This window comes from Leucoraja erinacea, chromosome 5 (genome assembly GCF_028641065.1).
Source record: "Leucoraja erinacea ecotype New England chromosome 5, Leri_hhj_1, whole genome shotgun sequence".
Classification (NCBI taxonomy): Eukaryota; Metazoa; Chordata; class Chondrichthyes; order Rajiformes; family Rajidae; genus Leucoraja; species Leucoraja erinaceus.
Genome location: NC_073381.1, coordinates 3,427,947 through 3,452,386, shown reverse-complemented (window position 1 = coordinate 3,452,386; position 24,440 = coordinate 3,427,947). Strand labels below are relative to the sequence as shown.

At 47.5% G+C, this 24,440-nt stretch overlaps 1 protein-coding gene across 3 annotated transcripts in view; it reads left to right on the top strand.

Annotated features, from left to right (window-relative positions):
• crybg1a (crystallin beta-gamma domain containing 1a) overlaps positions 1-24,440 on the top strand; it is a 213,426-nt gene that overhangs the window by 116,233 nt on the left and 72,753 nt on the right. For 2 of the 3 annotated variants that reach the window (XR_008723420.1, XM_055634998.1), the window contains exon 3: positions 19,320-21,118. Coding sequence is in view for 2 of the 3 variants with exons in the window: in XM_055634998.1 (XP_055490973.1) it covers positions 19,320-21,118 (1,799 nt within the window). In the remaining variant the exon portion in view is untranslated. Of the gene's footprint in view, positions 1-1,980; positions 2,119-19,319; positions 21,119-24,440 lie in introns of those variants that run through there. The other variant, XM_055634999.1, reaches the window with a different exon arrangement.

Genomic DNA, 24,440 nt, shown 5'->3' with positions numbered 1-24,440 from the left:
CTCTGTGGCAGGGAATTCCATAAATTCACAACTCTCTGGGTGAAAGAGTATTTTCTCACCTCAGTCTTAAATGGCCTCCCCTTTATTCTAAGACTGTGGCCCCTGGTTCTGGACTCGCCCAACATTGGGAACATTTTTCCTGCATCTAGCTTGTCCAGTCCTTTTACAATTTTATATGTTTCTATAAGATTCCCCCTCATCCTTCTAAACTCCAGTGAATACAAGCCTAGTCTTTTCAATCTTTCCTCATCTGACTGTCCCGCCATCCCAGGGATCAATCTCGTGGTGGGACTGTCATATGAGGAAAGATTGAAAAGACTAGGCTTGTATTCACTGGAGTTTAGAAGGTACATGGATAGGAAATATTGAGAGGGATATGGGCCAGATGTTGGCAGGTTGGACTAGTGTAGATGGGGAATCTTGATCAGCATGGATGAGTTGGGCTGAGTGGCTGTGTGATTCTATGATTTTGATGTATAATATAAGTTTGTGTATTTGGAAGCAAATATACACACATTTTGTAAGTACACACATGCACAATACATGTTATACATACACACACAGTGTATACACATACACACAGTATATATACACACATGCACACACACATACTGTATATACACATACACACACACTTTGCTATTGAGGGAGTGCAGCATAGGTTTACAAGGTTAATTCCCGGGATGGCGGGACTGTCATATGCTGAGAGAATGGAGTAGCTGGGCTTGTACACTCTGGAGTTTAGAAGGATGAGAGGGAATCTCATTGAAACATATAAGATTGTTAAGGGCTTGGACACGCTAGAGGCAGGAAACATGTTCCCAATGTTGGGGGAGTCCAGAACCAGGGGCCACAATTTAAGAATAAGGAGTAAGCCATTTGGAACGGAGGCGAGGAAACACTGTTTCTCACAGAGAGTGGCGTGTCTGTGGAATTTTCTGCCTCAGAGGGCGGTGGAGGCCGATTCTCTGGATGCTTTCAATAGAGAGCTAGATAGGGTTCTTAAAGATAGCAGAATCAGGGGATATGGGGAGAAGGCAGGAACGGGATACTGATTGGGGATGATCAGCCATGATCACATTGAATGGCGGTGCTGGCTCGAAGGGCCAAATGGCCTACTCCTGCACCTATTGTCTGTTATCACACACATATATATAGGTCGACACAAAATGCTGGGCAGGCAGCATCTCTGGAGAGAAGGAATGGGTGACATTTCGGGTCGAGACCCTTCTTCAGACCCGAATGGGTGCGTCTCGACCCGAAACGTCACCCATTTCTTCTCTCCAGAGATGCTGCCTGTCCCACTGAGTTACTCCAGCATTTTGTGTCGGTCTTCAATTTAAACCAGCATCTGCAGTTCCTTCCACGCACACATATATATATATATATACACACATATATGTATATATACACACAAATATACACACACATATATATATACACACACATATATATTCATACACACACACATATATATATATATATATACACATATATATACACACACATATACATATATACACATAGAAACATAGACATAGAAATTAGGTGCAGGAGTAGGCCATTCGGCCCTTCGAGCCTGCACCGCCATTCAATATGATCATGGCTGACACACACATATATATATAAATACATATACACTCACACACCTATGTATCTACACACATAAACCTTTATATTACACACATGTATATATTACACACCTAAATATAACACACATATATACATACACGCCTATGTACATACACCTATATATTACACACACATACACAACCCACACGTGTGTATCTCTATATCTACATTAATATATGTAGTGTATAAAAGGCAGGCAGGAAGAGCATGTGAACAAAAAAAAACATTTTCCCTCCCCACTTTAAACTTGTTCGTTGCTACTGAATTGATTAAAGTTTAGCAAAGTATGGAGTGTGAGGGGAAACTGAAGCAATTGGACGAGTCCACAGGGTGGGGCACATGAATAACGATGAGTAACAAGGTATGTTCCACTGGGCTTTGCATAACACACAGCAGTCGGGTGCAGAGCCGTCAGCCCGGCCAAAGCCCCCAGGCTCCCGACAAAGCCCCGGTAACTGCAGGTGAACGACACGGCGTGAAGAAATGGTAAGTCGCAACCACACAAAAAGAAACATTGTCTAAACTTTGGATGCCAGGAATTCTTTTTTTTTTTTGCTGGGAGTTATATCGGAGTTTCCAGTTTGAGGAGTTGCAGTTCCCGTCGTGTGTTCATTGATCTGTGTGTCTGGGCAGATACAACTAACTGGTCGTTCTAGATTCCTGAAGGGTGATTTGCTGCCCTGCCACAACATTTTAACCGTTGATGTGAATCCTTATCCAGCCATTTTCTGAGTCGTCAGGAACAAGATGCACAAAACACTTAAATCCTGCTTGCATGTGGAAGGTGGGCACAAAAATGCTGGAGTAACTCAGCGGGTCAGGCAGCATCTCTGGAGGCAATGGATGGGTGACATTTCGGGTTGGGGGGTTGGGTTGGGGTTGTGGGGGGTGGGGGTTTCTCTGCCTGACCCAGCTGAGTCACTCCAGCACTTTGTGTCTATAATCTTGCACTTATAACTTGACGCAGACGTGTATGCAAGAAGATATGATAGACACAAAATGCTGGAGCAACTCGAGCAGCATTTCTGGAGAGAAGCACTGGGTAACTTTTAGGTCGAGATTCTTCCTTGTACACACACATTGCATAAAAAGAAATATATAGGTGTATGTGTATATTTATAAATGTGTGTGTGATATATGTGTGTGAATGTACATATGTGTGTGTGTGATATATGTGTGTGAATGTACATGTATGTGTGTGATATATGTGTGTGAATGTACGTGTGTGTGTGATATATGTGTGTGAATGTACGTGTGTGTGTGATATATGTGTGTGAATGTACATATGTGTGTGATATATGTGTGTGAATGTACATATATGTGTGTGTGTGTATATTTATATATACACACACACACACACACACGTCACACACATCAGCCATGATCATATTGAATGGCGGTGCAGGCTCGAAGGGCCGAATGGCCTACTCCTGCACCTATTTTCTGTTATATATATATCAGAAAATAGGTGCAGGAGTAGGCCATTCGGCCCTTCGAGCCTGCACCGCCATTCAATATGATCATGGCTGATCATCCAACTCTGTGTGTGTGCTTTACCTAGAGCTTTTCAGCGTACATATACATATATTATATATATATATATATGTGTATATATGTTTTTTTTATACACACACACATATATGTATGCTGAAAAGCTCTCGGTAGAGCATCACTCAACACTGGACATTTTATACTGGGCATTTTTTACACTTATCAAGCCAATTAATCAATTAATTAAGCCAACGTACGTCTTTGGAGTGTGGGCGGAAACCGAAGATCTTGGAGAAAACCCACGGGGAGAAGGTACAAACTCCGTACAGACAGCACCCGTAGTCGGGATTGAACCCGGGTCTCCTGCACTGCATTTTGCTGTAAGGCAGCAACTCTACCTCGGCGCCACCGTGATTAATGAGTGATTAGTAATCATGCTTAATGTTTGTTGTGGTGGTGACCAGGGGTGCCTGTGCATAAACCCCCTCTTAACAGTTCAATGAGTTTGTGTGGTAAGATCTAGTGTCTTGCAAAGTAAGCTTTCGGGTAGTTCCTGGTTTGGCTAGGGGAGGATCTTATTGAAACATATAAGATCATTAAGGGTTTGGACACTCTGTGGGGGGGTCCAGAACCAGGGGCCGCAGTTTAAGAATAAGGGGGAAGCCATTTAGAGCGGAGATGAGGAAACCACTTTTTCACACAGAGAGTTGTGAGTCTGTGGAATTCTCTGCCTCAGAGGGCCTGACCCACGGTGGAGGCCGGTACTCTGGATAATTTCAAGGGAGAGCTTGATAGGGCTCTTAAAGATAGCAGAGTCGGGGGATATGGGGAGAAGGCAGGAACGGGGTAGTGATTGGGGATGATCAGCCATGATCACATTGAATGACGGTGCTGGCTCGAAGGGGCGAATGGCCTCCTCCTGCACTACATGTGTGTCTTTTATCATGCTCAATGTTTGTTGTGGTGGTGACCAGGAGTCTCTGTGCATAAGCCCCCTCCTAACAGTTCAATGAGATTTTTTTAAACTCGGGAGAGCTCTTGAAATGAATTTGTACCGTGGGACAGGGTGAGTAGCATTCGGATAGAATGGTGGTTAAATGCATGTTACACGAGTTCCTGGTTTTGGCAAGGGGAGGATCAGGTACATCCACAGTTCTTGCTCAATAACATGCTGGAGATGTAGTGACTTGCTCACTCCTCCAAGCAAACTGTCGGCGTGTGCTTGTTTTTGCTTTAGTTTAGTTTATTGTCACGTGTATCGAGGTGCAGTGAAAAGCTTTGTTGCGTGCTAGCATTCCAGAGTATACAAGCCCAGCCGCTCCATTCTCATTCCACTCCAACCATTACATGTTAACATGCAGGTACAGTAGGCAGTGAGGAAAGCGAATGGCGTGTTGGCCTTCGTAATTTCCGGGATGGCAGGACTGTTATATGGAGCAGCTGGGCTTGTACTCGCTGGAGTTTAGAAGGATGAGAGGGTATCTCATTGAAACATATAAGATTGTTAAGGGTTTGGACACGCTAGAGGCAGGAAACATGTTCCCGACGTTGGACGAGTCCAGAACCAGGGGCCACAGTTTAAGAATATGGGTAAGCCATTTAGAACGGAGACGAGGAGACACTTTTTCTCAAAGAGAGTTGTGAGTCTGTGGAATTCTCTGCCTCCGAGGGTGGTGGAGGCAGGTTCTCTGGATACTTTCAAGAGGGAGCTAGATAGGGCTCTTGAAGATAGTGGAGTCAGGGGATATGGGGAGAAGGCAGGAACGGGGTACTGATTGGGGATGATCAGCCATGATCACATTGAATGGCGGTGCTGGCTCGAAGGGCCGAATGGCCTACTCCTGCACCTATTGTCTAACTGGCCAGTGGAAAGACAAACCATGATCACAATCAAGCTGTTCACTGTGATATCAAAGCCTGCACATAAGAAATAATAATTTCAAGAATACGGGGGGGGAGGGGGGGGGTAAGGGGGTTGCTTATTTTCTGGGTGGCACAGTGGAACTGCTGCCTCACAGTACCAAAAATCGGGGTTCGATCCTGACCTTTGGTGCTGGCTGCGTGGAGTTTGCATGTTCTCCCTATGACCAAGTGGATTTCCTCTGGTTCCGTTTTTCCTCCCTCTTCCCAAAGACGTGCGGGGTCTGTAGGTTAATTGGCCTCGTAAGCGGTTTAACACGGAACTTGCCTGATCGGGTGATCAATGGTCGGGGTGGACTTGGAGCACAGGAATATTGGAAATAGTCGTTTACAAAGGGTAACTTGAGTTACAATAGTAAGTTGGGCGGTCACGGCGGCGCAGCGGTAGAGTTGTTGTCTTACGACGATCCCGACGACGGCTGCTGTCTGTACGGAGTTTGCACGTTCTTCCCGTGACCTGCGTGGATTTTCTCCGAGATCTTCGGTTTCCTCCCACACTCTGAAGACGTATAGGTTTGTAGGTGAATTGGCTTGAGGTCAATGTAAAAATTGTCCCTAGTGGGTGTTGGATAGTATTAATGTGCGGGGGGGAATCGCTGGTCGGCGCGGACCAGGTGGCCTGTTTCCACGCAGTATCTCGAACCTAAACTAAACTAAACCCTTGGTTATTTATCCGATGATGGATAATCGGTAGTTTAGCCATATACCATTCCACACTTGTGTCTAACCATGTTGAACAAGCATGCAAAACTTTTCAAAATACCTAGAATGTAAATGCCTTTTCAGGAAGACGCCTGAAGACTTCTGTGAACAAAGATGTGTCTCCTGTTTCATCCCAGGAGGCCCGGGTTCAAATTTTAACATCATGTAGTCTTCTACCAAGTTTTCTCACTGGAAGTAATATTTTTATTTTCACGAAACCTAGCTAATATTGTGTCATTTAAGCTCATAAAGAACGGCCACACTTTATAATTGAATCCTTTACTTCTGGTATTAAGATTCTTTGCTCCCTCCCTCCGTGACCAAGAGAGTGGCGCAGCGGTAGAGTTGCTGCCCCACAGCGCCAGAGACCCAGGTTCGATCCTGACTACGGGTGCTGTCTGTACGGAGTTTGTACCTTCTCCCCGTGACCTGTGTGGGTTTTCCCCAGTTTCCCCTACACTCTAAAGATGTACAGGTTTTGTAGGTTCATTGGCTTTGGTTAAATTGTCCCCAGTGTGTGTAGGATAGTGTTAGTGTACAATGCGATCACCAGTCGGCGTGGACTGTGGGCTAAAGGGCCTGTTTCTGCGCTGTCCCTCTAAACTGAGGCAGACATGGTGGCAAAAGTATCCCAGAATTTCCCCACCCCCCCAAAAAAAAATTCAAGTAATTCCAGGGATGTTAACCTCACAAAAACCACAGGAAAAACTCCAGGTCCCTCCAGTCTAGCAGGCACGGTGGCACAGCAGTAGAGCTGCTGCCTTACAACACCAGAGACCCGGGTTCGATCCTGACTACGGGTGCTGCGTGTCGTACATTCTCCCTGTGACCCCGTGAGTTTTCTCCGGGTGCTCTGGTTTCCTGCGAGGACGTGCGGTTTTCGAGGCTAATTGGCTTCCTGTAAGTTATAAAATTGTCTCCAGTGTGTGGGAGGGGGACTAGTGTACAGGATGACCGTTGGTCAGCGCGGACTCGGTGGGACGAAGGATCTATTTGCGCACCGCAAATTCTGCCCCGTCATTCAAATGACCGTGTCACATTCACCTTGGCCTCCGCACTACTTGTATGCCGATTCCCGAGAAACTCCATTTCTTCAATCTTGCAAAATGTTCATATGTATCCATCTTCACGAATATATGTAAAGATCTGACCTTCGCCATCCTGAGCGGTAGAGAATTTTCGGAGATCCGTTACCCTCTGATAAAATAAACTGAGGAGGGTTTATTTGTGATGTGAACACAATCACGTTCTTAAGGGCCTGAAGCACTTGGCGATTTTTTTCGGCGACTGCCGGCATCATTGACTGATGTATCAGGTCACCGAAAAATTTGTGGCGGGGATGCGCCGTGATGACGTATTGGCGCGCGGTGTCTTTTCAAGCGTCGCAACATTTTTTTTTGTCGTCGCTGGATTTTGAAATGTTCAAAATCTTTTGGCGACACGGATATGATGCCAACAGTCGCCAAAAAAAATTGCCGTGCGACAGGCCCTTTATTACTTGCTGCAGTTTTAAAGGCGACACAATTACTTCAACAACAGCAGAAAAACAGCTACAAGTTATCGGTATTTGAGGTAAACTAGACCATGATGACGCAGAGACCAACATACATTTACTAAGCACCTCAGTACTTGATTAGTACGGGTGTCAGGGGTTATGGGCAGGAGAAGGGGGTTGAGAGGGAAAGATAGATCAGCCATGATTGAATGGTGACGTAGACTCGATGGGGCCCGGTAATTCTGCTCCTATAACCTATGAACTTAAATGATTGGCCTTATTTTGCAGTTGTCTCCCCTTATGCTTCTCCCACTAGTGAAAATATCTCATCATTTCCGCTGTCAAGCCCCCAAAGGATCTTGTGCATTGGAGCAAGTTCACACGTCTAGTTTCTAGAAGTATAAATCCAAACTGTTTGGGTTTGTGTCATGGGAAACTCCTGCCATCCCTGTCCCACTTGGGCTATTTTTAGGCGACTGCCGGCGATTGTCATAGTCGTAGCAGGTTGCCAAAACAACGGTGACTGGTCCCACCCCCTCCTGTTTTTCACTCCGGCCTTTGATCCAACCATCTACCTAATAAACCCCCCCTCGCCTGTGGCACGGTGGCGCAGCGGCAGAATTGCAGCACCGGAGACCCGGGTTCGATCCCGACTATGGGTGCTGTCTGTACAGAGTTTGCACGTTCTCCCAGTGACCTGCGTGGGTTTTCTCCGAGATCTTCGGTTTCCTCCCACACTCCAAAGACGTGCAGGTTTGTAGGTTAATTGGCTCGGTAAATGTAAAAATTGTCCCTTGTCCATGTAGGAAGGTGTTAATGTGCGGGGACCCGGTGGGCTGAAGGGTTAACCCGGCGACAACTACGACAGCACCCACGTCGGGAGAAGTCGAGCTACGCTCATTGGCGTCAAGCCCACTATCGCCGACTGACTCCGAACATTTTTCAACGTGTTGAAAACCCAGCGGCGACCAGAAAGACGCTCCGTCTCCTTGGGCGACTGAGGAGACGACTCACGACCATACAGGCGTCACCCCGGTGACAACCTAGTCACCTCAAGTCGCCTAAGTGGGACAGGCCCATTAATCTTCTCTGAATTGCCTGCAATGTTTTGGCCTTTATTGCTAGGGGGATTGAGTATAAAAACACGGAGGTCTTGCTGCAGCTGTACACAGTATTAATGAGACCACATTTGGAATACTGTGTACAGTTCTGGGGTCCATACTTAAGAAAGGATGTACTAGCCCTGGAGGCAGTGCAGCGAAGGTTTACAAGATTAATTCCTGCAATGAGGGGATTGACATATGAGGAAAGGTTAAGTAGGCTGGAACTCTACTCTTTGGAGTTTAGAAGAATGAGAGGCGATCTCATTGAAACATATAAGATCGTGAGGGGCCTTGATCGGGTGGATGCACCGAGGATGTTCCCAATGATCGGGGAAACTAGAACTAGGGGACATAGTTGCAGAATAAGGGGGGGCTCTTTTAAAACTGAGATGAGGAAGAACTTCTTCACCCAGAGGGTGGTTAATTTATGGAATTCACTGCCCCAGGGAGCAGTGGAAGCAGAAACTTTAAATATATTTAAGACTAAAATAGATGGTTTTTTAGCTGCCAAGGGGATAAGGGGCTACGGGGAGAGGGCAGGGATATGGACCTAGGTATGGTTAGTATAGTAAGACCTGAGTGATCTCCTGGACAAGTGTCGATCGCCTAGATTGGGGTCGGAGAGGAATTTCCCGGATTTTTTTCCCGAATTGGACCTGGGTTTTTATCCGGTTTTTTGCCTCCCCCAGGAGATCACGAGGTTCTTGGGGTGGAGAGGGGTGATAGCGGTATAAAGGGGAGGGTAGTGTCTTGTGTTCTGTGTCTTGTGTCTACTGTTTGTGGGTAAGTGTGTCTGTTTAGTGTTCAGCCATGAGCGAATGGCGGTGCGGGCTCGATGGACCTGGTGGTCTGCTCTCGCACCTACTTTCTATGTTTCTAATGCTACAATATCTGTTTTGGTTTTGTTTTGGTGAAGTGTATCAAAACTGTGCACAGTATTCCAGATGTGGGCTCGCCAACACCCTGCAAGAAATCTCTTGTCTCTCCGTCCCTCCCTCCCTTCACAATGTAGACTAGTTTTCAAGCAACTGAATGGTTATTGCTTTTAGTAAAAGTGACGTGGTTTAAAAAAACATCATGCGCGAATAAATGATCGGAGAAGCTTCCAAACAGTTGGCTTCTTGTTATTTGGGGACGCAGAAATGAAAGACAGCATTGTGTGCATGTGAATGATCAGTAGATAAAAAGAGAGATGAGGAATATTGTCGATCTGGACTGTAAACGGGGAATGTGGATTGTTCATCGAACATAATGATAATAATAATAATAATAATAATATTAATAATATACTTTATCATTGTAAATACATACAACAGAAATGTCGGGCACTCACTGTATTGACTGGAGTTTGTATTCACTGGCGTTTAGAAGGATGAGGAGGGATCTTATAGAAACATATCAAATTATAAAAGGACTGGACAAGCTAGATGCAGGAAAAATGTTCCCAATGTTGGGCGAGTCCGGAACCAGGGGCCACAGTCTTAGAATAAAGGGGAGGCCATTTAAGACTGAGGTGAGAAAAAAACGTTTTCACCCAGAGAGTTGTGAATTTATGGAATTCCCTGCCACAGAGGGCAGTGGAGGCCAAATCACTGGATGGATTTAAGAGAGAGTTAGATAGAGCTCTAGGGGATAGTGGAGTCAATATGGCAGGAACGGGGCACTGATTGGGGATGATCAGCCATGATCACATTGAATGGCGGTGCTGGCTTGAAGGGCCGAATGGCCTCCTCCTGCACCTATTTTCCATGTTTCTACGTTTCTGCCGTATGTAACATAACAGATAAATAATAACGAATAACAAAAACGGCAAGAAAACGTCGTCAGAATGTGCAATATTTCCCCGTGTATTGTGGCACTACATAATATGGGGGCTGTGTGTTCAGTGCAGAGTTCAGAGTGGTGATGACCTTGAGGTAGAAACTGTTTTGGGTGGGAGGGGTGGGAGGGAAAGACTGTACATTCAGCCTATCTAGACCCCTCTATATTCTGCTGGCCACACTGCGTGATATTTAGATGGATTCAATGGTAGGAGGTTTGGTTTGTGTGACGGACTGGGCTACATCTACAACTCTATGAGACGTCTTGTGGCCTTGGGCAGAGCTGTTCCCAAATCGAGCGATGATGCAACCCGCCAATGTGCACCCATAGACGTTTGTACTCCAGTATGTGCACCTATGGAGGTTTGTACTCCAGGATCCCCTATACTTCCCAAGGCGCTACCATTCACTCTGATGATCCTGCCTTGGTTTGACATCCTCTTTGGTAGCAAAAACAGGAAGGCAGATTATTATCTCAAAGGTGTCAAGTTGGGAAAAGGGGAAGTACAACGGGACCTGAGGGCCCTTGTTCAGCAGTCGCAAGAAAGTGAGCATGCAGGTACAGCAGGCAGTGAAGAAAGCAAATGGCATTTTGGAGAGGAGTTGAGTATAGGATCAAAGAGGTCCTTCTGCAGTTGTACAGGGCTCTAGTGAGACCACACCTGGAGTATTGTGTGCAGTTTTGGTCTCCTAATTTAAGGAAGGACATTCTTGCTATTGAGGTAGTGCAGCATAGGTTTACAAGGTTAATTCTTGGGATGGCAGGACCGTCACATGCTGAGAGAATGGAGCGGTTGGGCTTGTATACTCTGGAATTTAGAAACATAGAAATTAGGTGCAGGAGTAGGCCATTCGGCCCTTCGAGCCTGCACCGCCATTCAATATGATCATGGCTGATGAGAGGGGATCTTATTGAAACATAAGATTATAAAGGGTTTGGACATGCTGGAGGCAGGAAACATGTTCCCGATGTTGGGGGAGTCCAGAACCAGGGGCCACAGTTTAAGAATATTTAAGATTATTTAGCCATGTGGCCCTTGTGGCTAAGGAGATCAGGGGGTATGGACAGAAGGCAGGTACGGGATACTGAGTTGGATGATCAGCCATGATCATATTGAATGGCGGTGCAGGCTCGAAGGGCCGAATGGCCTACTCCTGCACCTAATTTCTATGTTTCTATGTAATAAGGGGTAAGCCATTTAGAACGGAGACGAGGAAACACTTTTTCACACAGAGTTGTGAGTCTGTGGAATTCTCTGCCTCGTAGGGCGGTGGAGGTCTGTTCCCTGGGTACTTTCAAGAGAGAACTAGATAGGGCTCTTAAAGATAGTGGAGTCAGGGGATATGGGGAGAAGGCAGGAATGGGGTACAGATTGGGGATGATCAGCCATGATCACATTGAATGGCGGTGCTGGCTCAAAGGGCCGAATGGCCTACTCCTGCACCTATTGTCTATTGACTTGCCAAAATGCAACACCTCGCACTTGGGCTGAAGATCCCGCTGTGAATCTTGATAGCTTGGAAATAGATAACTTAATATCTGTGCTGCGTTGTCAGTCGAATTTGATGAAGATGTCCTTGTTTAGTGTTGCCTCTTTTAAGCTGATTGCTTGATCAGCATGAAGAAGGATTGGAATATAAAGAAGGTTTTCAGAGCCTTGGAAGTATAAAGAGCTACTTTTGACACTTGACACAACCTGTAGTTGGAATATTTTCCAACTATGTAGACTTTATTCTTTCGGTAGTAAGGAAGGCAAATTCAATGCTGGCATTTATATCAAGAGGACTAGAATACAAAAACAGAGATATAATGCTGAGGCTCAATACGGTGCTGATCAGGCCGTGACTGTGAGCAGGTATCTGAGGAAGGACGTGCTGGCTCTGGAGAGGGCCCAGAGGAGGTTTACAAAAATGATTCCAGGAGTTATTGGGTTAACATCTGATGAGCACGTGATGGCACTGGGCCTGTAATCGCTGGTGTTTAGAAGGTTGAGGGGGGCCTCATTGCCACTTACAGAATAACGAAAGGCATAGATGGAGTGGATGTGGTAAGGATGTCTCCACTGTTGGGTGAGTCTAAGACCAAAGGTCATAGCCTCAGAATCAAAGGGCACTCTTTTAGAAAGGAGGTGAGGAGGAACTTCTTTAGTCGGAGAGAGAAGTTAATCTGTGGATCTCATTGCCACAGAGGGCTGTGGAGACCAAGTCAGTGGATATTTTTAAGGCAGAGATAGACAAATCCTTGATTAGAACGGGTGTCAAGGGTTATGGGGAGAAGGCTAGAAAATGGGATTAGGAGGCAGAGATCAGCCATGATTGAATGGTGGAGTAGATGGGCCTAATGGTGTAATTCTTCTACTATAACTTGTGAACTTTACATTATTGGGACGGGCTCTGTTCATCTACAGGGCGTAAGATGGGGACTGCACCATGTCAATAGTCTCATGTTCTAACATTCACAAGAGATATCATTTTGTCATCACAAGAAAGAAGAACAATACGGTTGTTAGCTTTTGTCTAGGCCTGGACAGAATGGATGTGGAGGGGATGTTTCCAGTTGTGGGAGAGTCTAGGACCAGAGGACGCAGCCTCAGAATGAAAGGACGTACCTTGAGAATGATGAAGAGGAATTTGTTTAGTCAGAGGGTGGTGAATCTGTGAAATTCATTGCCACAGGCGGCTGTGGAGGCCAAGTCATTGGGTATTTGCCTTGCCTAATTAGAGCTGCCTTGCCTAATTAGAGCTGCCTTGCCTAACCTATATATTACTAAGTCTGATCTTGACCACTTCCTGGTATTTGTAAAGCAGATTTCATTGATAGGCATTTGATTAAGGATGACAAAAGTTATGGGGAGAAGGTAGGAGAATGGAGATGAGAGAAAAAATAGATCAGCCATGATAAACAATAGGTGCAAGTCTAGGCCATTCGGCCCTTCAAGCAGAGCAGGCTGGATGGGCTAAACGGCCTAATTCTGCTCCTATGCCTTGCGAACATATTCACTAAGAATCTCTATTCATTAATCAATGACAGACGAGATATTATGTGATGAATATCCTAATGAACACACAGACATTGTGGGCTGAATGGCATGTTACTGTGCTATACTGTTCTAAGTGGAGAGTTTGGGGAATCTCTGTTGATCATGTCATAGGAGCAGAATTAGGCCATTCGGCCCATCGAGTCTACTCCGCCATTCAATCATGGCTGATCTATCTTTCTCTCCCAACCCCATTCTCCTGCCTTCTCCCTGAAACATTTTACACCCCTGCTGATCAGGAACCTCTGCTTTAAAAATACCCAATGACTTGGCCTCCACAGCCGTCTGTGGCAATGAATTCCACAGATCCACCACCCTCTGACTGAAGAAATTCCTCCTTGTCTCTTTTCTAAAGGTCCTTTGATCCTCGTCCATTCAATCTAATAGAAACATAGAAAATAGGTGCAGGAGTAGGCCATTCGGCCCTTCGAGTCTGCACCGCTATTCAATACGATCATGGCTGATCATCCAAACTCAGTATCCTGTTCCTGCCTTCTCTCCATACCCCCTGATCCCTTTAGCCACAAGGGCCACATCTAACTCCTTCTTAAATGTAGCCAATGAACTGGCCTCAACTACCTTCTGCGGCAGAGAATTCCACAGATTCACCACTCTCTGTGTGAAAAACGTTTTCCTCATCTCGGTCCTAAAAGATTTCCCCCTTATCCTTAAACTGTGACCCCTTGTTCTGGACTTCCCCAACATCAGGAACAATCTTCCTGCATCTAGCCTGTCCAACCCCTTAAGAATTTTGTACGTTTCTATAAGATCCCCCCTCCATCTTCTAAATTCTAGCGAGTACAAACCGAGTCTATCCAGTCTTTCTTCATATGAAAGTCCTGACATCCCAGGAATCAGTCTGGTGAACCTTCTCTGCACTCCCTCTATGGCAATAATGTCTTTCCTCAGATTTGGAGACCAAAACTGTACGCAATACTCCAGGTGTGGTCTCACCAAGACCCTGTACCTGCAGTAGAACCTCCCTGCTCCTATACTCAAATCCTTTTGCTATGAATGCTAACATACCATTCGCCTTCTTCACTGCCTGCTGCACCTGCATGCCTACTTTCAATGACTGGTGTACCATGACACCCAGGTCTTGTTGCATCTCCCCCTTTCCTAATCGGCCACCATTCAGATAATAATCTACTTTCAACAAATGCAACAAATTCATTCCTACCAGCACTAACCATAGGATATTTATCTGACTGCTGCCTGGAATAGAGCGTAATAGATACAGGGAGAGGTTGGATAAACTTGGATTGCTGTCTCTGTAAAGTCAGAGGTTGCAGAAAGAGCCGTTAGAAGTGTATACAATTATAAAGACCACAGAGAGGGTAGACATTCAGAACCTTTTTCCTGGACCCAGCACACCGATGCAATTATAAAGAAGGCACATCAGTGACTCTACTTCCTGAAAAGATTACGGAGATTCGGCCTGTCAAAGAGGATTCTCCTAAACTTCCACTGGTTGCATCGTGGCCTGGTTCGGCAACTTGAACATCCAGGAGCGAAAAGGACGACAAAAGTTGTGATCGCTGCCTAGTCCATCACCGGCTTTGACCACCCCGCCGTCGAAGGGATCTATCGTAGTCGCTGCCTCAACAAGGCAGCCAGCATCATCAGAGACCTGCACCATCCTGGCCACACACTCATTTCACCATTGCCATTTTGGTCCCCTAATTTGAGGAAGGACATTCTTGCTATTGAGGGAGTGCAGCGTGGGTTTACAAGGTTGATTCCCGGGATGGTGGGACTGTCATATGCTGAGAGAATGGAGCGGCTGGGCTTGTACACTCTGGAGTTTAGAAGATAGAGAGGGGATCTTATTGAAACATTTAAGATTATTAAGGGTTTGGACACAATAGAGGCAGGAAACATGTTCCCGATGTTGGGGGAGTCCACAGTTTAAGAATAAGGAGTAAGTCATTTAGAACGGAGAGGACAAAACTTTTTCTCACAGAGAGTTGTGAGTCTGTGGAATTCTCTGCCTCGGAGGGCGGTGAAGGCCAGTTCACTGGATACTTTCAAGAGAGAATTAGATAGGGCTCTTAAAGATAGCAGAGTCGGGTGATATGGGAAGAAGGCAGGAACGGGGTACTGATTGAGGATGATCAGCCATGATCGCATTGAATGGCGGTGCTGGATTGAAGGGCTGAATGGCCTAATTCTACACCTATTGACATCAGGAAGAAGGTACAGGAGCCTGAAAACTGTAACGTCCAGATTCAGGAACAGCTACTTCCCCACAGCCATCAGGCTATTAAACACCACAACGAATAAGCTAGGAGCTTTGAACTGCAAAAGACTATATTATTATTGCACTATATTTGTTATTTATGGAAGTTTTTCTATTTTTTTGCTTTCCCCATTATATACAATGTTTACATATGCACATATTGTGTTGTGCTGCAGGAAGTAAGAATTTCATTGTCCCATCCGGGACAGATGACAATAAAACACTCTTGACTCTTGAGGGTGGAGAGGTCAAACACAAGAGGGCATTGCTTTAAGTTGTCAGAGGCAAAGTTTAAAGGAGATGTGTGGGGCATATATATATATTTTTTTAACACTGAGTGGTGGGTGCCTGGAACGTGCTGTCGGAGGTGGTGGTGGAGGTTAGTGCAATAGTGCAAAAAGTCTAGGCAGAGTATATGGAGGGTGTGGGATGTGGATCGTGTGCAGGTTGATGAGATTAGTTTAACTGGCATCATCGTGTTGGGCATGGACATTGTGGACCGTAGGGCCTGTTCCTGTGCTCCACTGTTCTGCATTTTATGTTCCCGCCATGATGTTGGTCATCTTAATGCGCCAGCATTCAAGAGCCAAGAGTTTTATTGTCATGCGTCCCAGATAGGACAATGACATTCTTCCTTGTTGCAGCACAACAGAATATGTAAATATAGTACACAACAGGGGATAAAAGTTCAGTGTGTCTATAGTCCATAGACCATATATATACATAATAAATAAACAGATAAAGTGCAATAGGCTGTTACAGTTCAGAGTTTGTTTGACGTCATGTTTAATAGCCTGATGGCTGTGGGGAAGTAGCTATTCCTGAACCCGGGTGTTCCAGATTTCAAGCTCCTGTACCTTCTTCCCGATGGCAACGGAGAGATGTGTGTGTGGCCAGGATGGTGTGGGTCTTTGATGATGCTGGCAGCCTTTTTTGAGGCAGCGACTGCAATAGATCCCTTCGATGGTGGGGAGGTCAGAGCCGATGATGGACTGGGCAGTGGTCACAACTTTCTGCAGTCTTTTCTGCTCCTGGGCGCTCAAGTTGCCGAACCAGCAGTGAGGTGGGTTTTGGGTTAGTTGACGTCTGTTTGCTCGAAGCCAACTAGAAACCCTCACTGAGAGGTGGATTCTTCCACTACACAGTGGAAATCTTTGTGGAGGAGCCAGGGAGGAGGAGGGATGACCCATTGGCTTGCAGCTGTCAGGAGACTCATGAGGCAAGCATAGAAGTTGAGGCGGTCATGAGTATAAGAGTCGAGGGGTGAGGTCATGTTGCAGCTATACAAGACGCGATGAGACCACAACTGTAGTATTGTGTTCAGTTTTGGGCACCTTGCTATAGGAAAGTTGATGTCAAGCTGGACAGGGTACAGATAAATTTCCGAAGAAGTTGCCAGGACTCGTGGAAAGGGGGGAGCAGGTTAGGACTTTATTCCTTGGAGCGCAGGAGGATGAAGGGATGAAGGGTTACAGAGATAGGTTGAATAAGTTAGGTCTTTATTCTCTGGAGCACAGAAGGTTAAGGGGGGACTTGATAGAGGTCTTTAAAATGATGAGAGGGATAGACAGAGTTGATGTGGACAAGCTTTTCCCTTTGAGAATAGGGAAGATTCAAACAAGAGGACAGAACAAGGGATAGAAGTTTAGGGGTAACATGAGGGGGAACTTCTTTACTCAGAGAGTGGTAGCGGTGTGGAATGAGCTTCCAGTGGAAGTGGTGGAGGCAGGTTCATTGGTATCATTTAAAAATAAATTGGATGGGCATATGGATGAGAAGGGAATGGAGGGTTATGGTATGAGTGCAGGCAGGTGGGACTAAGGGAAAAAAAAATTTGTTCGGCACGGACTTGTAGGGCCGAGATGGCCTGTTTCCGTGCTGTAATTGTTATATGATTATATGGTTATATGGTTAAGGGTGATCTTATAGTGTATAAAATCATGTGGGGAATAGATTGGGTAGATCCACAGTCTCTTTCCCAGAGTAGGGGAATCGAGAACCAGAGGACATGGGTATAAGGTGAGGGGGGGAAAGATTTTAATAGGAACTTGAGGGGTAACCTTTTTACACAAAGGGCTATAGGTGTAGGGAACAAGCTGCCAGAGGAGGTAGTTGAAGCAGGAACTATTGCAACGTTTAAGAAGCATTTAGACAGGTACATGGATAGGACAGGTTTAGAGGGATATGGGTCAAACGCAGGCAGGTGGGACTAGTGTGGATGGAACGTGTTGGTCGGTGTGGTAAAGTTGGGTCGATGGGCCTGTTTCCAGGCTGTGAGGCTCACAGCCTTTTTTAAATGAATTGTGAGGAATGTGGACTGTGGGAGAATCCTGTGCAAGCTGTGACTGCTACCACCATGGGTGTGGACACCAGTCTTCGACGAGGAATGCATGATCCGTCATTGCCGCAAGCAGTGACAGCGAATCCATGCAAGATTCCATGCTGTATTTCCCCTAATTTGAGGAAGGACATTCTTGCTATTGAGGGAGTGCAGCGTAGGTTTACCAGGTTAAATCCCGGCATGGTAGGACTGTCACATGCTGAGAGAATGGAGCGACTGGGCTTGTATTCTCTGGAGTTTAGAAGGATGAGAGGGGATCTTATTGAAACATATAGTATTATTAAGGGTTTGGACACGCTAGAGGCAGGAAATGTGGGGGAAGTCCAGAACCAGGGGCCACATTTTAAGAATAAGAGGTAAGTCATTTAGAATGGAGACGAGGAAACACTTTTTTACCCAGAGAGTTGTGAGTCTGTGGAATTCTCTGCCTCAGAGGGTGGTGGAGGCAGGTTCTCTGGATGCTTTCACGAGTGAGCGAGATAGAGCTCTTAAAGATAGTGGAGTCGGGGGATATGGGGAGAAGGCAGGAACGGGGTACTGATTGGGGATGATCAGCCATGGTCACATTGAATGGCGGTGCTGGCTCGAAGGGCCGAATGGCTATTGTCTAAGAGCTAAATCTTAGACAAAACTAACTCTAACTCTCTTGAACACATCCAGTGAATTGGGGTGGAAGATTGCAACCTTCACGTGGCCCGCCCTGTTGCGACTAATGCAATTAACTCGACGTGCACAAACGGAAGATCAAATAGAACAAGTTGTCCAACAACATTAGGCTGTGCACGCCACACGAAAGAAGAAGAAGATCCAGTGAATTGGCCTCCGCTGCCTTCTGTGGCAGAGAATTCCACAGATTCACAACTCTCTGGGACCCACCTGGGCAGCGTGGGATGCGTGTGCGGGTAGTGAGAGGGGCAGGAGAGGGCGCCGTACACCCGGTTGCAGCGAGCTCTCCGCCTCACCCGCGGTTCCCCCCGGCTGGCTGCAGTAACCGCAACTGCAAAGATTCCAAAATCCAGATTCTCCAGAGTTTCACTTCACTTTTTAATATATTTATCTATCCCACAGTTGCATAGCAACAGCTCAACGTACACACACTGGCATAAAAAAAGCACACGCACGCCGCTTGCATGGACTGACAACACGCTGGGCCTTTATTTTAGGCTTTCCCCTCGTAATTGCAACTCACCGGCCCAGCTATTTACACAAGACTTTGTTCCAGCACTGATCTAACTTTGGGGGAGGGAGGAGAAGGGGGGCGGGGGAGAGAGGGGAGAATGGGAGGGGAGGAGTGAGGGGGGGGGGGGAGAGAGGAGAATGGGGGAGAGAGAATGGGGGGGGGGGGGAGAGGAGGGGTGGGGTGGAGGAGGAGGGGGGGGAGAGGGGGGGAGAAGGGGGGGGGAGAGAACGGGGGGGAAGGGGAGGAGACGGGGGAAGGGGAGGGGACAGGGGGGAGGACAGAGGACACGCATGTCTTATGGGAACCGAATTTCCGGAGGAGGTGTGTTTACTAATACTGTTTCTTGTTTCTCTTTTAGTTTCAAAATATTCGTTCACCAAGCTCGGGAAAGGCAGAAGAGGGCAAAAGGAACCAAGTTCTGGATTATTTGGGAGGTATTTTTGGTTCTGGCAGGAAAAAGGCTGCCAAGCAATTGCCCGCAGAGCCTTCAAGTTGTGTCGAGGAATCCCCTGCAGGATCCAAGGACTTGAGCTCTTCTGCACGGGACGCGGCGAGCGAGCTCTTGAGCGGTGCGTCGGGAGCGTTGGCCGGTAAGGAGGATACCTCATTAACTCCTGTCTGCGTTGTTGCAAGCGTGCCATCTGATGACAGAAGTGCGAAGGAGCACGAGGCTATCGAGTTCATCGACGCGTCTGGTGATGAGAACACGTCCTGCGACCCCCGGCCACTAAAAGACGGCGTGTTTGTGGGGTGCGACCGGCTAAGAGAAGGCCAGTATGTCTGCGAGAGCCATGACCAGTGCGTGGACATCCCACCCATAAAGGAATGGGTCTTGCCCGTGTCTGAGACCGTGAGGGTCGAGCATATATCCAGGCCCGCCGTGCTCGACGTCAGCCATCCGAAAACCAAGGCCAACACCAAATTGTCCGAAGCGTCCGTCTCCCTGCCCGTTAACCGTATCGGCGTGGAGCTGAAGCCTCAGGGCAAACCGCGGGAAAGCGATCAAACCGAACGGTCGAAGCTGCCCACGTTCCGCGCCTTTAGGAGGGAAATCCAAATTCTCAGCGCACCCGAAAAAACATCTCTTACAACACCGGACTTGGTGAAGCAACAAAGTCCATCGAAGAAAGTCCATCTTTCAGATACCACCAGGAATAGTGCGCTAGGGACCGGAATTGCTCGCAACACGCACGTCGCTGAAGGTACAACAAACCTACTCAAAGTTAACCCGCACCCGACGGTCAACGCATCACGACAAAAGCTGAATGGTTTAGTGGAACAGGACTCCAACGCCGTCACTGGTCCTCGCCCCGATTTAGGAAATTCGAAGAGCACGGTGGAACGGTCGGATTTGTTTTTGGGTTTGAGGGTTAATTCGAATTCCTCGACGGCGGTGTCTTACGAAATGGAGAAGAGGTCACCCACGGATAGCAAAAGGAGCGGCAAAAAGGGGAAGAAGCGGCGGTCTCTGAAATCGGACCAATGCGGGCAGAACGCGGAGACTCGCGACGTTGAGGAAGAGTTGAAAGAAAATGATTCTGGAGCGGGCGAGGCGAGTGTCGCGGTGGGTTCCCCTGAAGCCCTGTCGCCAAAGCCGGTCACCTCTCCACTGACCCAGCACAAAATATTTCCAAAATCGGTTCCGCCCGTCGAGAAATCCACGCCGGGCGTCTCAAAACCGTTTGCGTCGCGGAAGAAGTCTTCGCAAAGAGCGTCTCTCGGCGCAACCCTAGACGGTGAAATGGATTCCGCATTTAAAGGTTTTTCAGAAAAGGCGTTGCGTGCCGAGCCCCGGTATGGCAGCTGGGAAAATTTAACGTCTGCCCAGAGGACTGGTCAAGGAGTTGAGCGAATTAGCCAGAGTGTACAGGGAGCTGCGGGTGATTCTGCAAACAATGAGGCTTTCAGTCCTTCTGTACCAAGTGCGAACACTGACAGGCCGGGGGGGAGTGCGGCCACTTTGGGCTGTGCAAGTCCGAACAGTGATGTCGAAGCAGTTAGTCTCGTGTCTAATCAGCGCGACGTGGTCACACGGGAATCTGGTGCCGATTCTCAACGGGCGAAGACTCGGAACGTAAACAGCCCCAAAGGAAAAAGTGTCGGCAAGAATGTGATCACTTCAGAACTACGCTCCACTGTGACGACAAGAATAAGACTGTGAGTACGTCTTGCTGGGATTCATGGTTGTTTGGTCAAGAATAAGGGATTAGTCCGGGAAGTTTTTGAGGAAGAACTGCAGATGCTGGAAAAATGGAAGGTCGACAAAAATGCTGGAGGAACTCAGCGGGTGAGGCAGCATCTATGGAGCGAAGGAATAGGTGACGTTTCGGGTCGAGACCTGAAACGTCACCTATTCCTTCACTCCATAGATGCTGCCTCACCCGCTGCGTTTTTATCCGGCATTTTTGTCTACCTGTGATTAATACGGGCGTCAGGGGTCACGGGGAGAAGGCAGGAGAATGGTGTTGAGAGGGCAACATGATTCAGTGGCGAAGTAGACTTAATGGGCCGAATGGCATAATTCTGCTGCTATAATGAATGAATAACAGCCTTTGGTCTGGCTATCAACTCGGGCAAAGAAATAAACGGCTGGAAGAACCTGGGCGACACGGTGGCGCAGTGGTAGAGTTGCTGCCTTAAAACCCTGTCCCACTGTATGAGTTCATTCCAAGAGCTCTCCCGAGTTTGCCCTGATTCGAACTCGGAGATTTACGGTAATGGCCACTCGTCAGTACTCGGGGCTCTCGTGGACATTTTTCATCATGTTGAAAAATCTTTGCGAGTCTTCCCGAGCTTACCTGCTTCCCCACTACCTGCCGTTAGCGTTACGAGCCGCTAAGAGACGTCCCCGAGCTCCGACGTACCCACTACGTTCATTCTCCGTGCTTACCACGAGTTTGATTTTTTTTTAACTTGGGAGAGCTCTTGGAATGAACTCGCACTGTGGGACAGGGCTATCACAGCGCCAGAGACCCGGGTTCGATCCTGACCGCGGGTGCTGTCTGTACGGAGTTTGTACGTTCTCCCCGTGACCACGTGGGTTTTCTCCGGCAGCTCCAGTTTCCACCCACGCTCCAAAGGCGTACAGGTTTGTAGGGTAAATGTTCAAGAAGGAACTACAGATGCGAGAAATATCGAAAATAGACAAAAAAATTGCTGGTGAAACTCAGCATCTATGGAGAGACAGAATAGGCAACGTTTCGGGTCGAGACCCTTCTTCAGACCGAAACGTCGCCTATTCCTTCTCTCCATAGGTTTGTAGGTTAATTGGCTTTGGTAAAAATTGTAAATTGTCCCTAATGTGTGTGTGTGGGGATCGCTGGCCACTGGGCCAAAGAGCCCGTTCTCGCGCTGGATCTCTAAACTAAATTAAAATCAAAGATAACCAGCCTCTGTGGTTGCAAAGGGATGGTCTACATTTTTTGGAGAAAACTCTGCGTGAGAATTGAGAGCATGGAGGAAAGAGAGAAATATTGAGGGGCGGGGGGTGGTGGGGGGGGGTCGGTGATAAGGTTAGTTTATAATTGTCATGTGCACTGAGGTACAGTGAAAAGCTTACCAGTCAGTAAAAAGATGAAACATGATCGCAATCCAACCGTCCACAGTGCACAGACAGCACACAATAGGTGCAGGAGTAGGCCATTCGGCCCTTCGAGCCAGCACTGCCATTCAATGTGATCATGGCTGATCATCCCCAATCAGTACCCCGTTCATGCCTTCTCTCCATATCCCCTGACTCCACTATCTTTAAGGGTCATATCTAATTCACAGATTTTGGATAAGGTGAATAATGTTAAGTGCAAGATAAAGTCCGATTAAAGACTGTGCGAGAATCTCCTATACAATACAATACAATATATTTGTCGTTTGGACCCCGTTGAGGTCCAAACCAAATGCCGTTTCTGCAGTCATACATACAAAACGAAAAAGACCCAAGACACAACACAATTTACACAAACATCCTTCACAGCGCATCTTCTCCTCGCTGTGAAGGGAGGCAAAAAAAAACATATCTCTCCCCTGCACTCCCCTCTCCCCCCTCTCCCTCCCATGTCAGAGTCTAAGACAGAGTCAAAGCCCCCAGCGGGCGATGTTAAATGTCCTGCAGCCATTAAAGCCACGCCGGGTGATGCAAGGCCAAGCACGGGGTCTTGGTGTTGGAGCCCCGGCAGGCGCTCGCAAAGTCCCGCGGCAATTCCAAGCCGCGTGGGGCAGGGATGTAAGGCCCCGCTCCAGGTGCTCTTCAACCCCGCAACTCGGGCGGGAGAAGTCGCCGTTGCGGAAGCCCCGAAAAGCGGTCTCCAACCAGGGACCCGCGGGCTCCCGATATTACTGTCCACCAGACCTGCGGTAGGAGCTTCCGAAACTCCGGGGGTCGGGCCACAGCAGCGCTCCACCACCGCTCCACCCGCTCCGGACTCGGCCAGCTCCGTGAAGGTGAGTCGTCCGCAGCTCCGCGACTGGAGCCCCAGGTTGTTCCTGCTGGAGGCCGCTCCACGTTGCAGCCCCAACGACAACGGAGACCCGACAATGAGGTAGATGCTAGCTTTTACACAGAGAGTGGTGAATCTCTGGAATTCTCTGCCACAGAATGTAGTTGAGGCCAGTTCATTGGCTATATTTAAGAGGGAGTTAGATGTGGCCCTTGTGGCTAAAGGGATCAGGGGATATGGAGAGAAGGCAGGGATGGGATACCGAGTTGGATGATCAGCCATGATCATATTGAATGGCGGTGCAGGCTCGAAGGGCCGAATGGCCTACTCCTGCACCTATTTTCTATGTTTCTAGGTCAGCCCTACACTCTAGTTGGTATGAGGGTGGTTCAGTTGCCTGATAACAGCTGAGAAGAAACTGCCCCTGAATCTAGAGGTGAGCGTTTTCACATTTCTGCACTTCTTGCCTAGAGGAGGGGAGAGAAGAGGGAGTGGCTGTGGTGAGACTCGTCCGTGACTATGCTGGTGGCCTTGCCGAGGCAGCGTGAAGTGTAGATGGAGTCAATAGAAGGGAGGACCTGAGGAGGAAAGGGGATAATCGAGGAAGTGAATACAGAGAGAGAGAGAGAGACTAGAGTTGACAGCTAGGCTGGAAAAGTTTGAACGTTTCCTCCCACGCTCCAAAGGCATGCATCTTGAGAGGAAAAGATCGGGTAGACGCACAGAGTCTCTTGCCCAGAGTAGGGGAATCGAAGACCAAAGGACACGGGTTCAAGGTGAAGGAGAAAAGATTTAATAGGAATCCGCGGAGTAACCTTTTCACACAAAGGGTGGTGGGTGTACGGAACAAGCTGCCAGAGGAGGCTGGGACTATCCCATTGTTTAAGAAACAGTTAGACAGGTACATGGATAGGACGGGTTTGGAGGGATATGGACCAAGCGCAGGCAAGTGGGACTGGTGTAGCTGGGATATTGTTGGCAAGTTGGGCCAAAGGGCCTGTCTCCTCACTCTATGACTCAATGATTGTAGGTTAATTGGCTTCTGT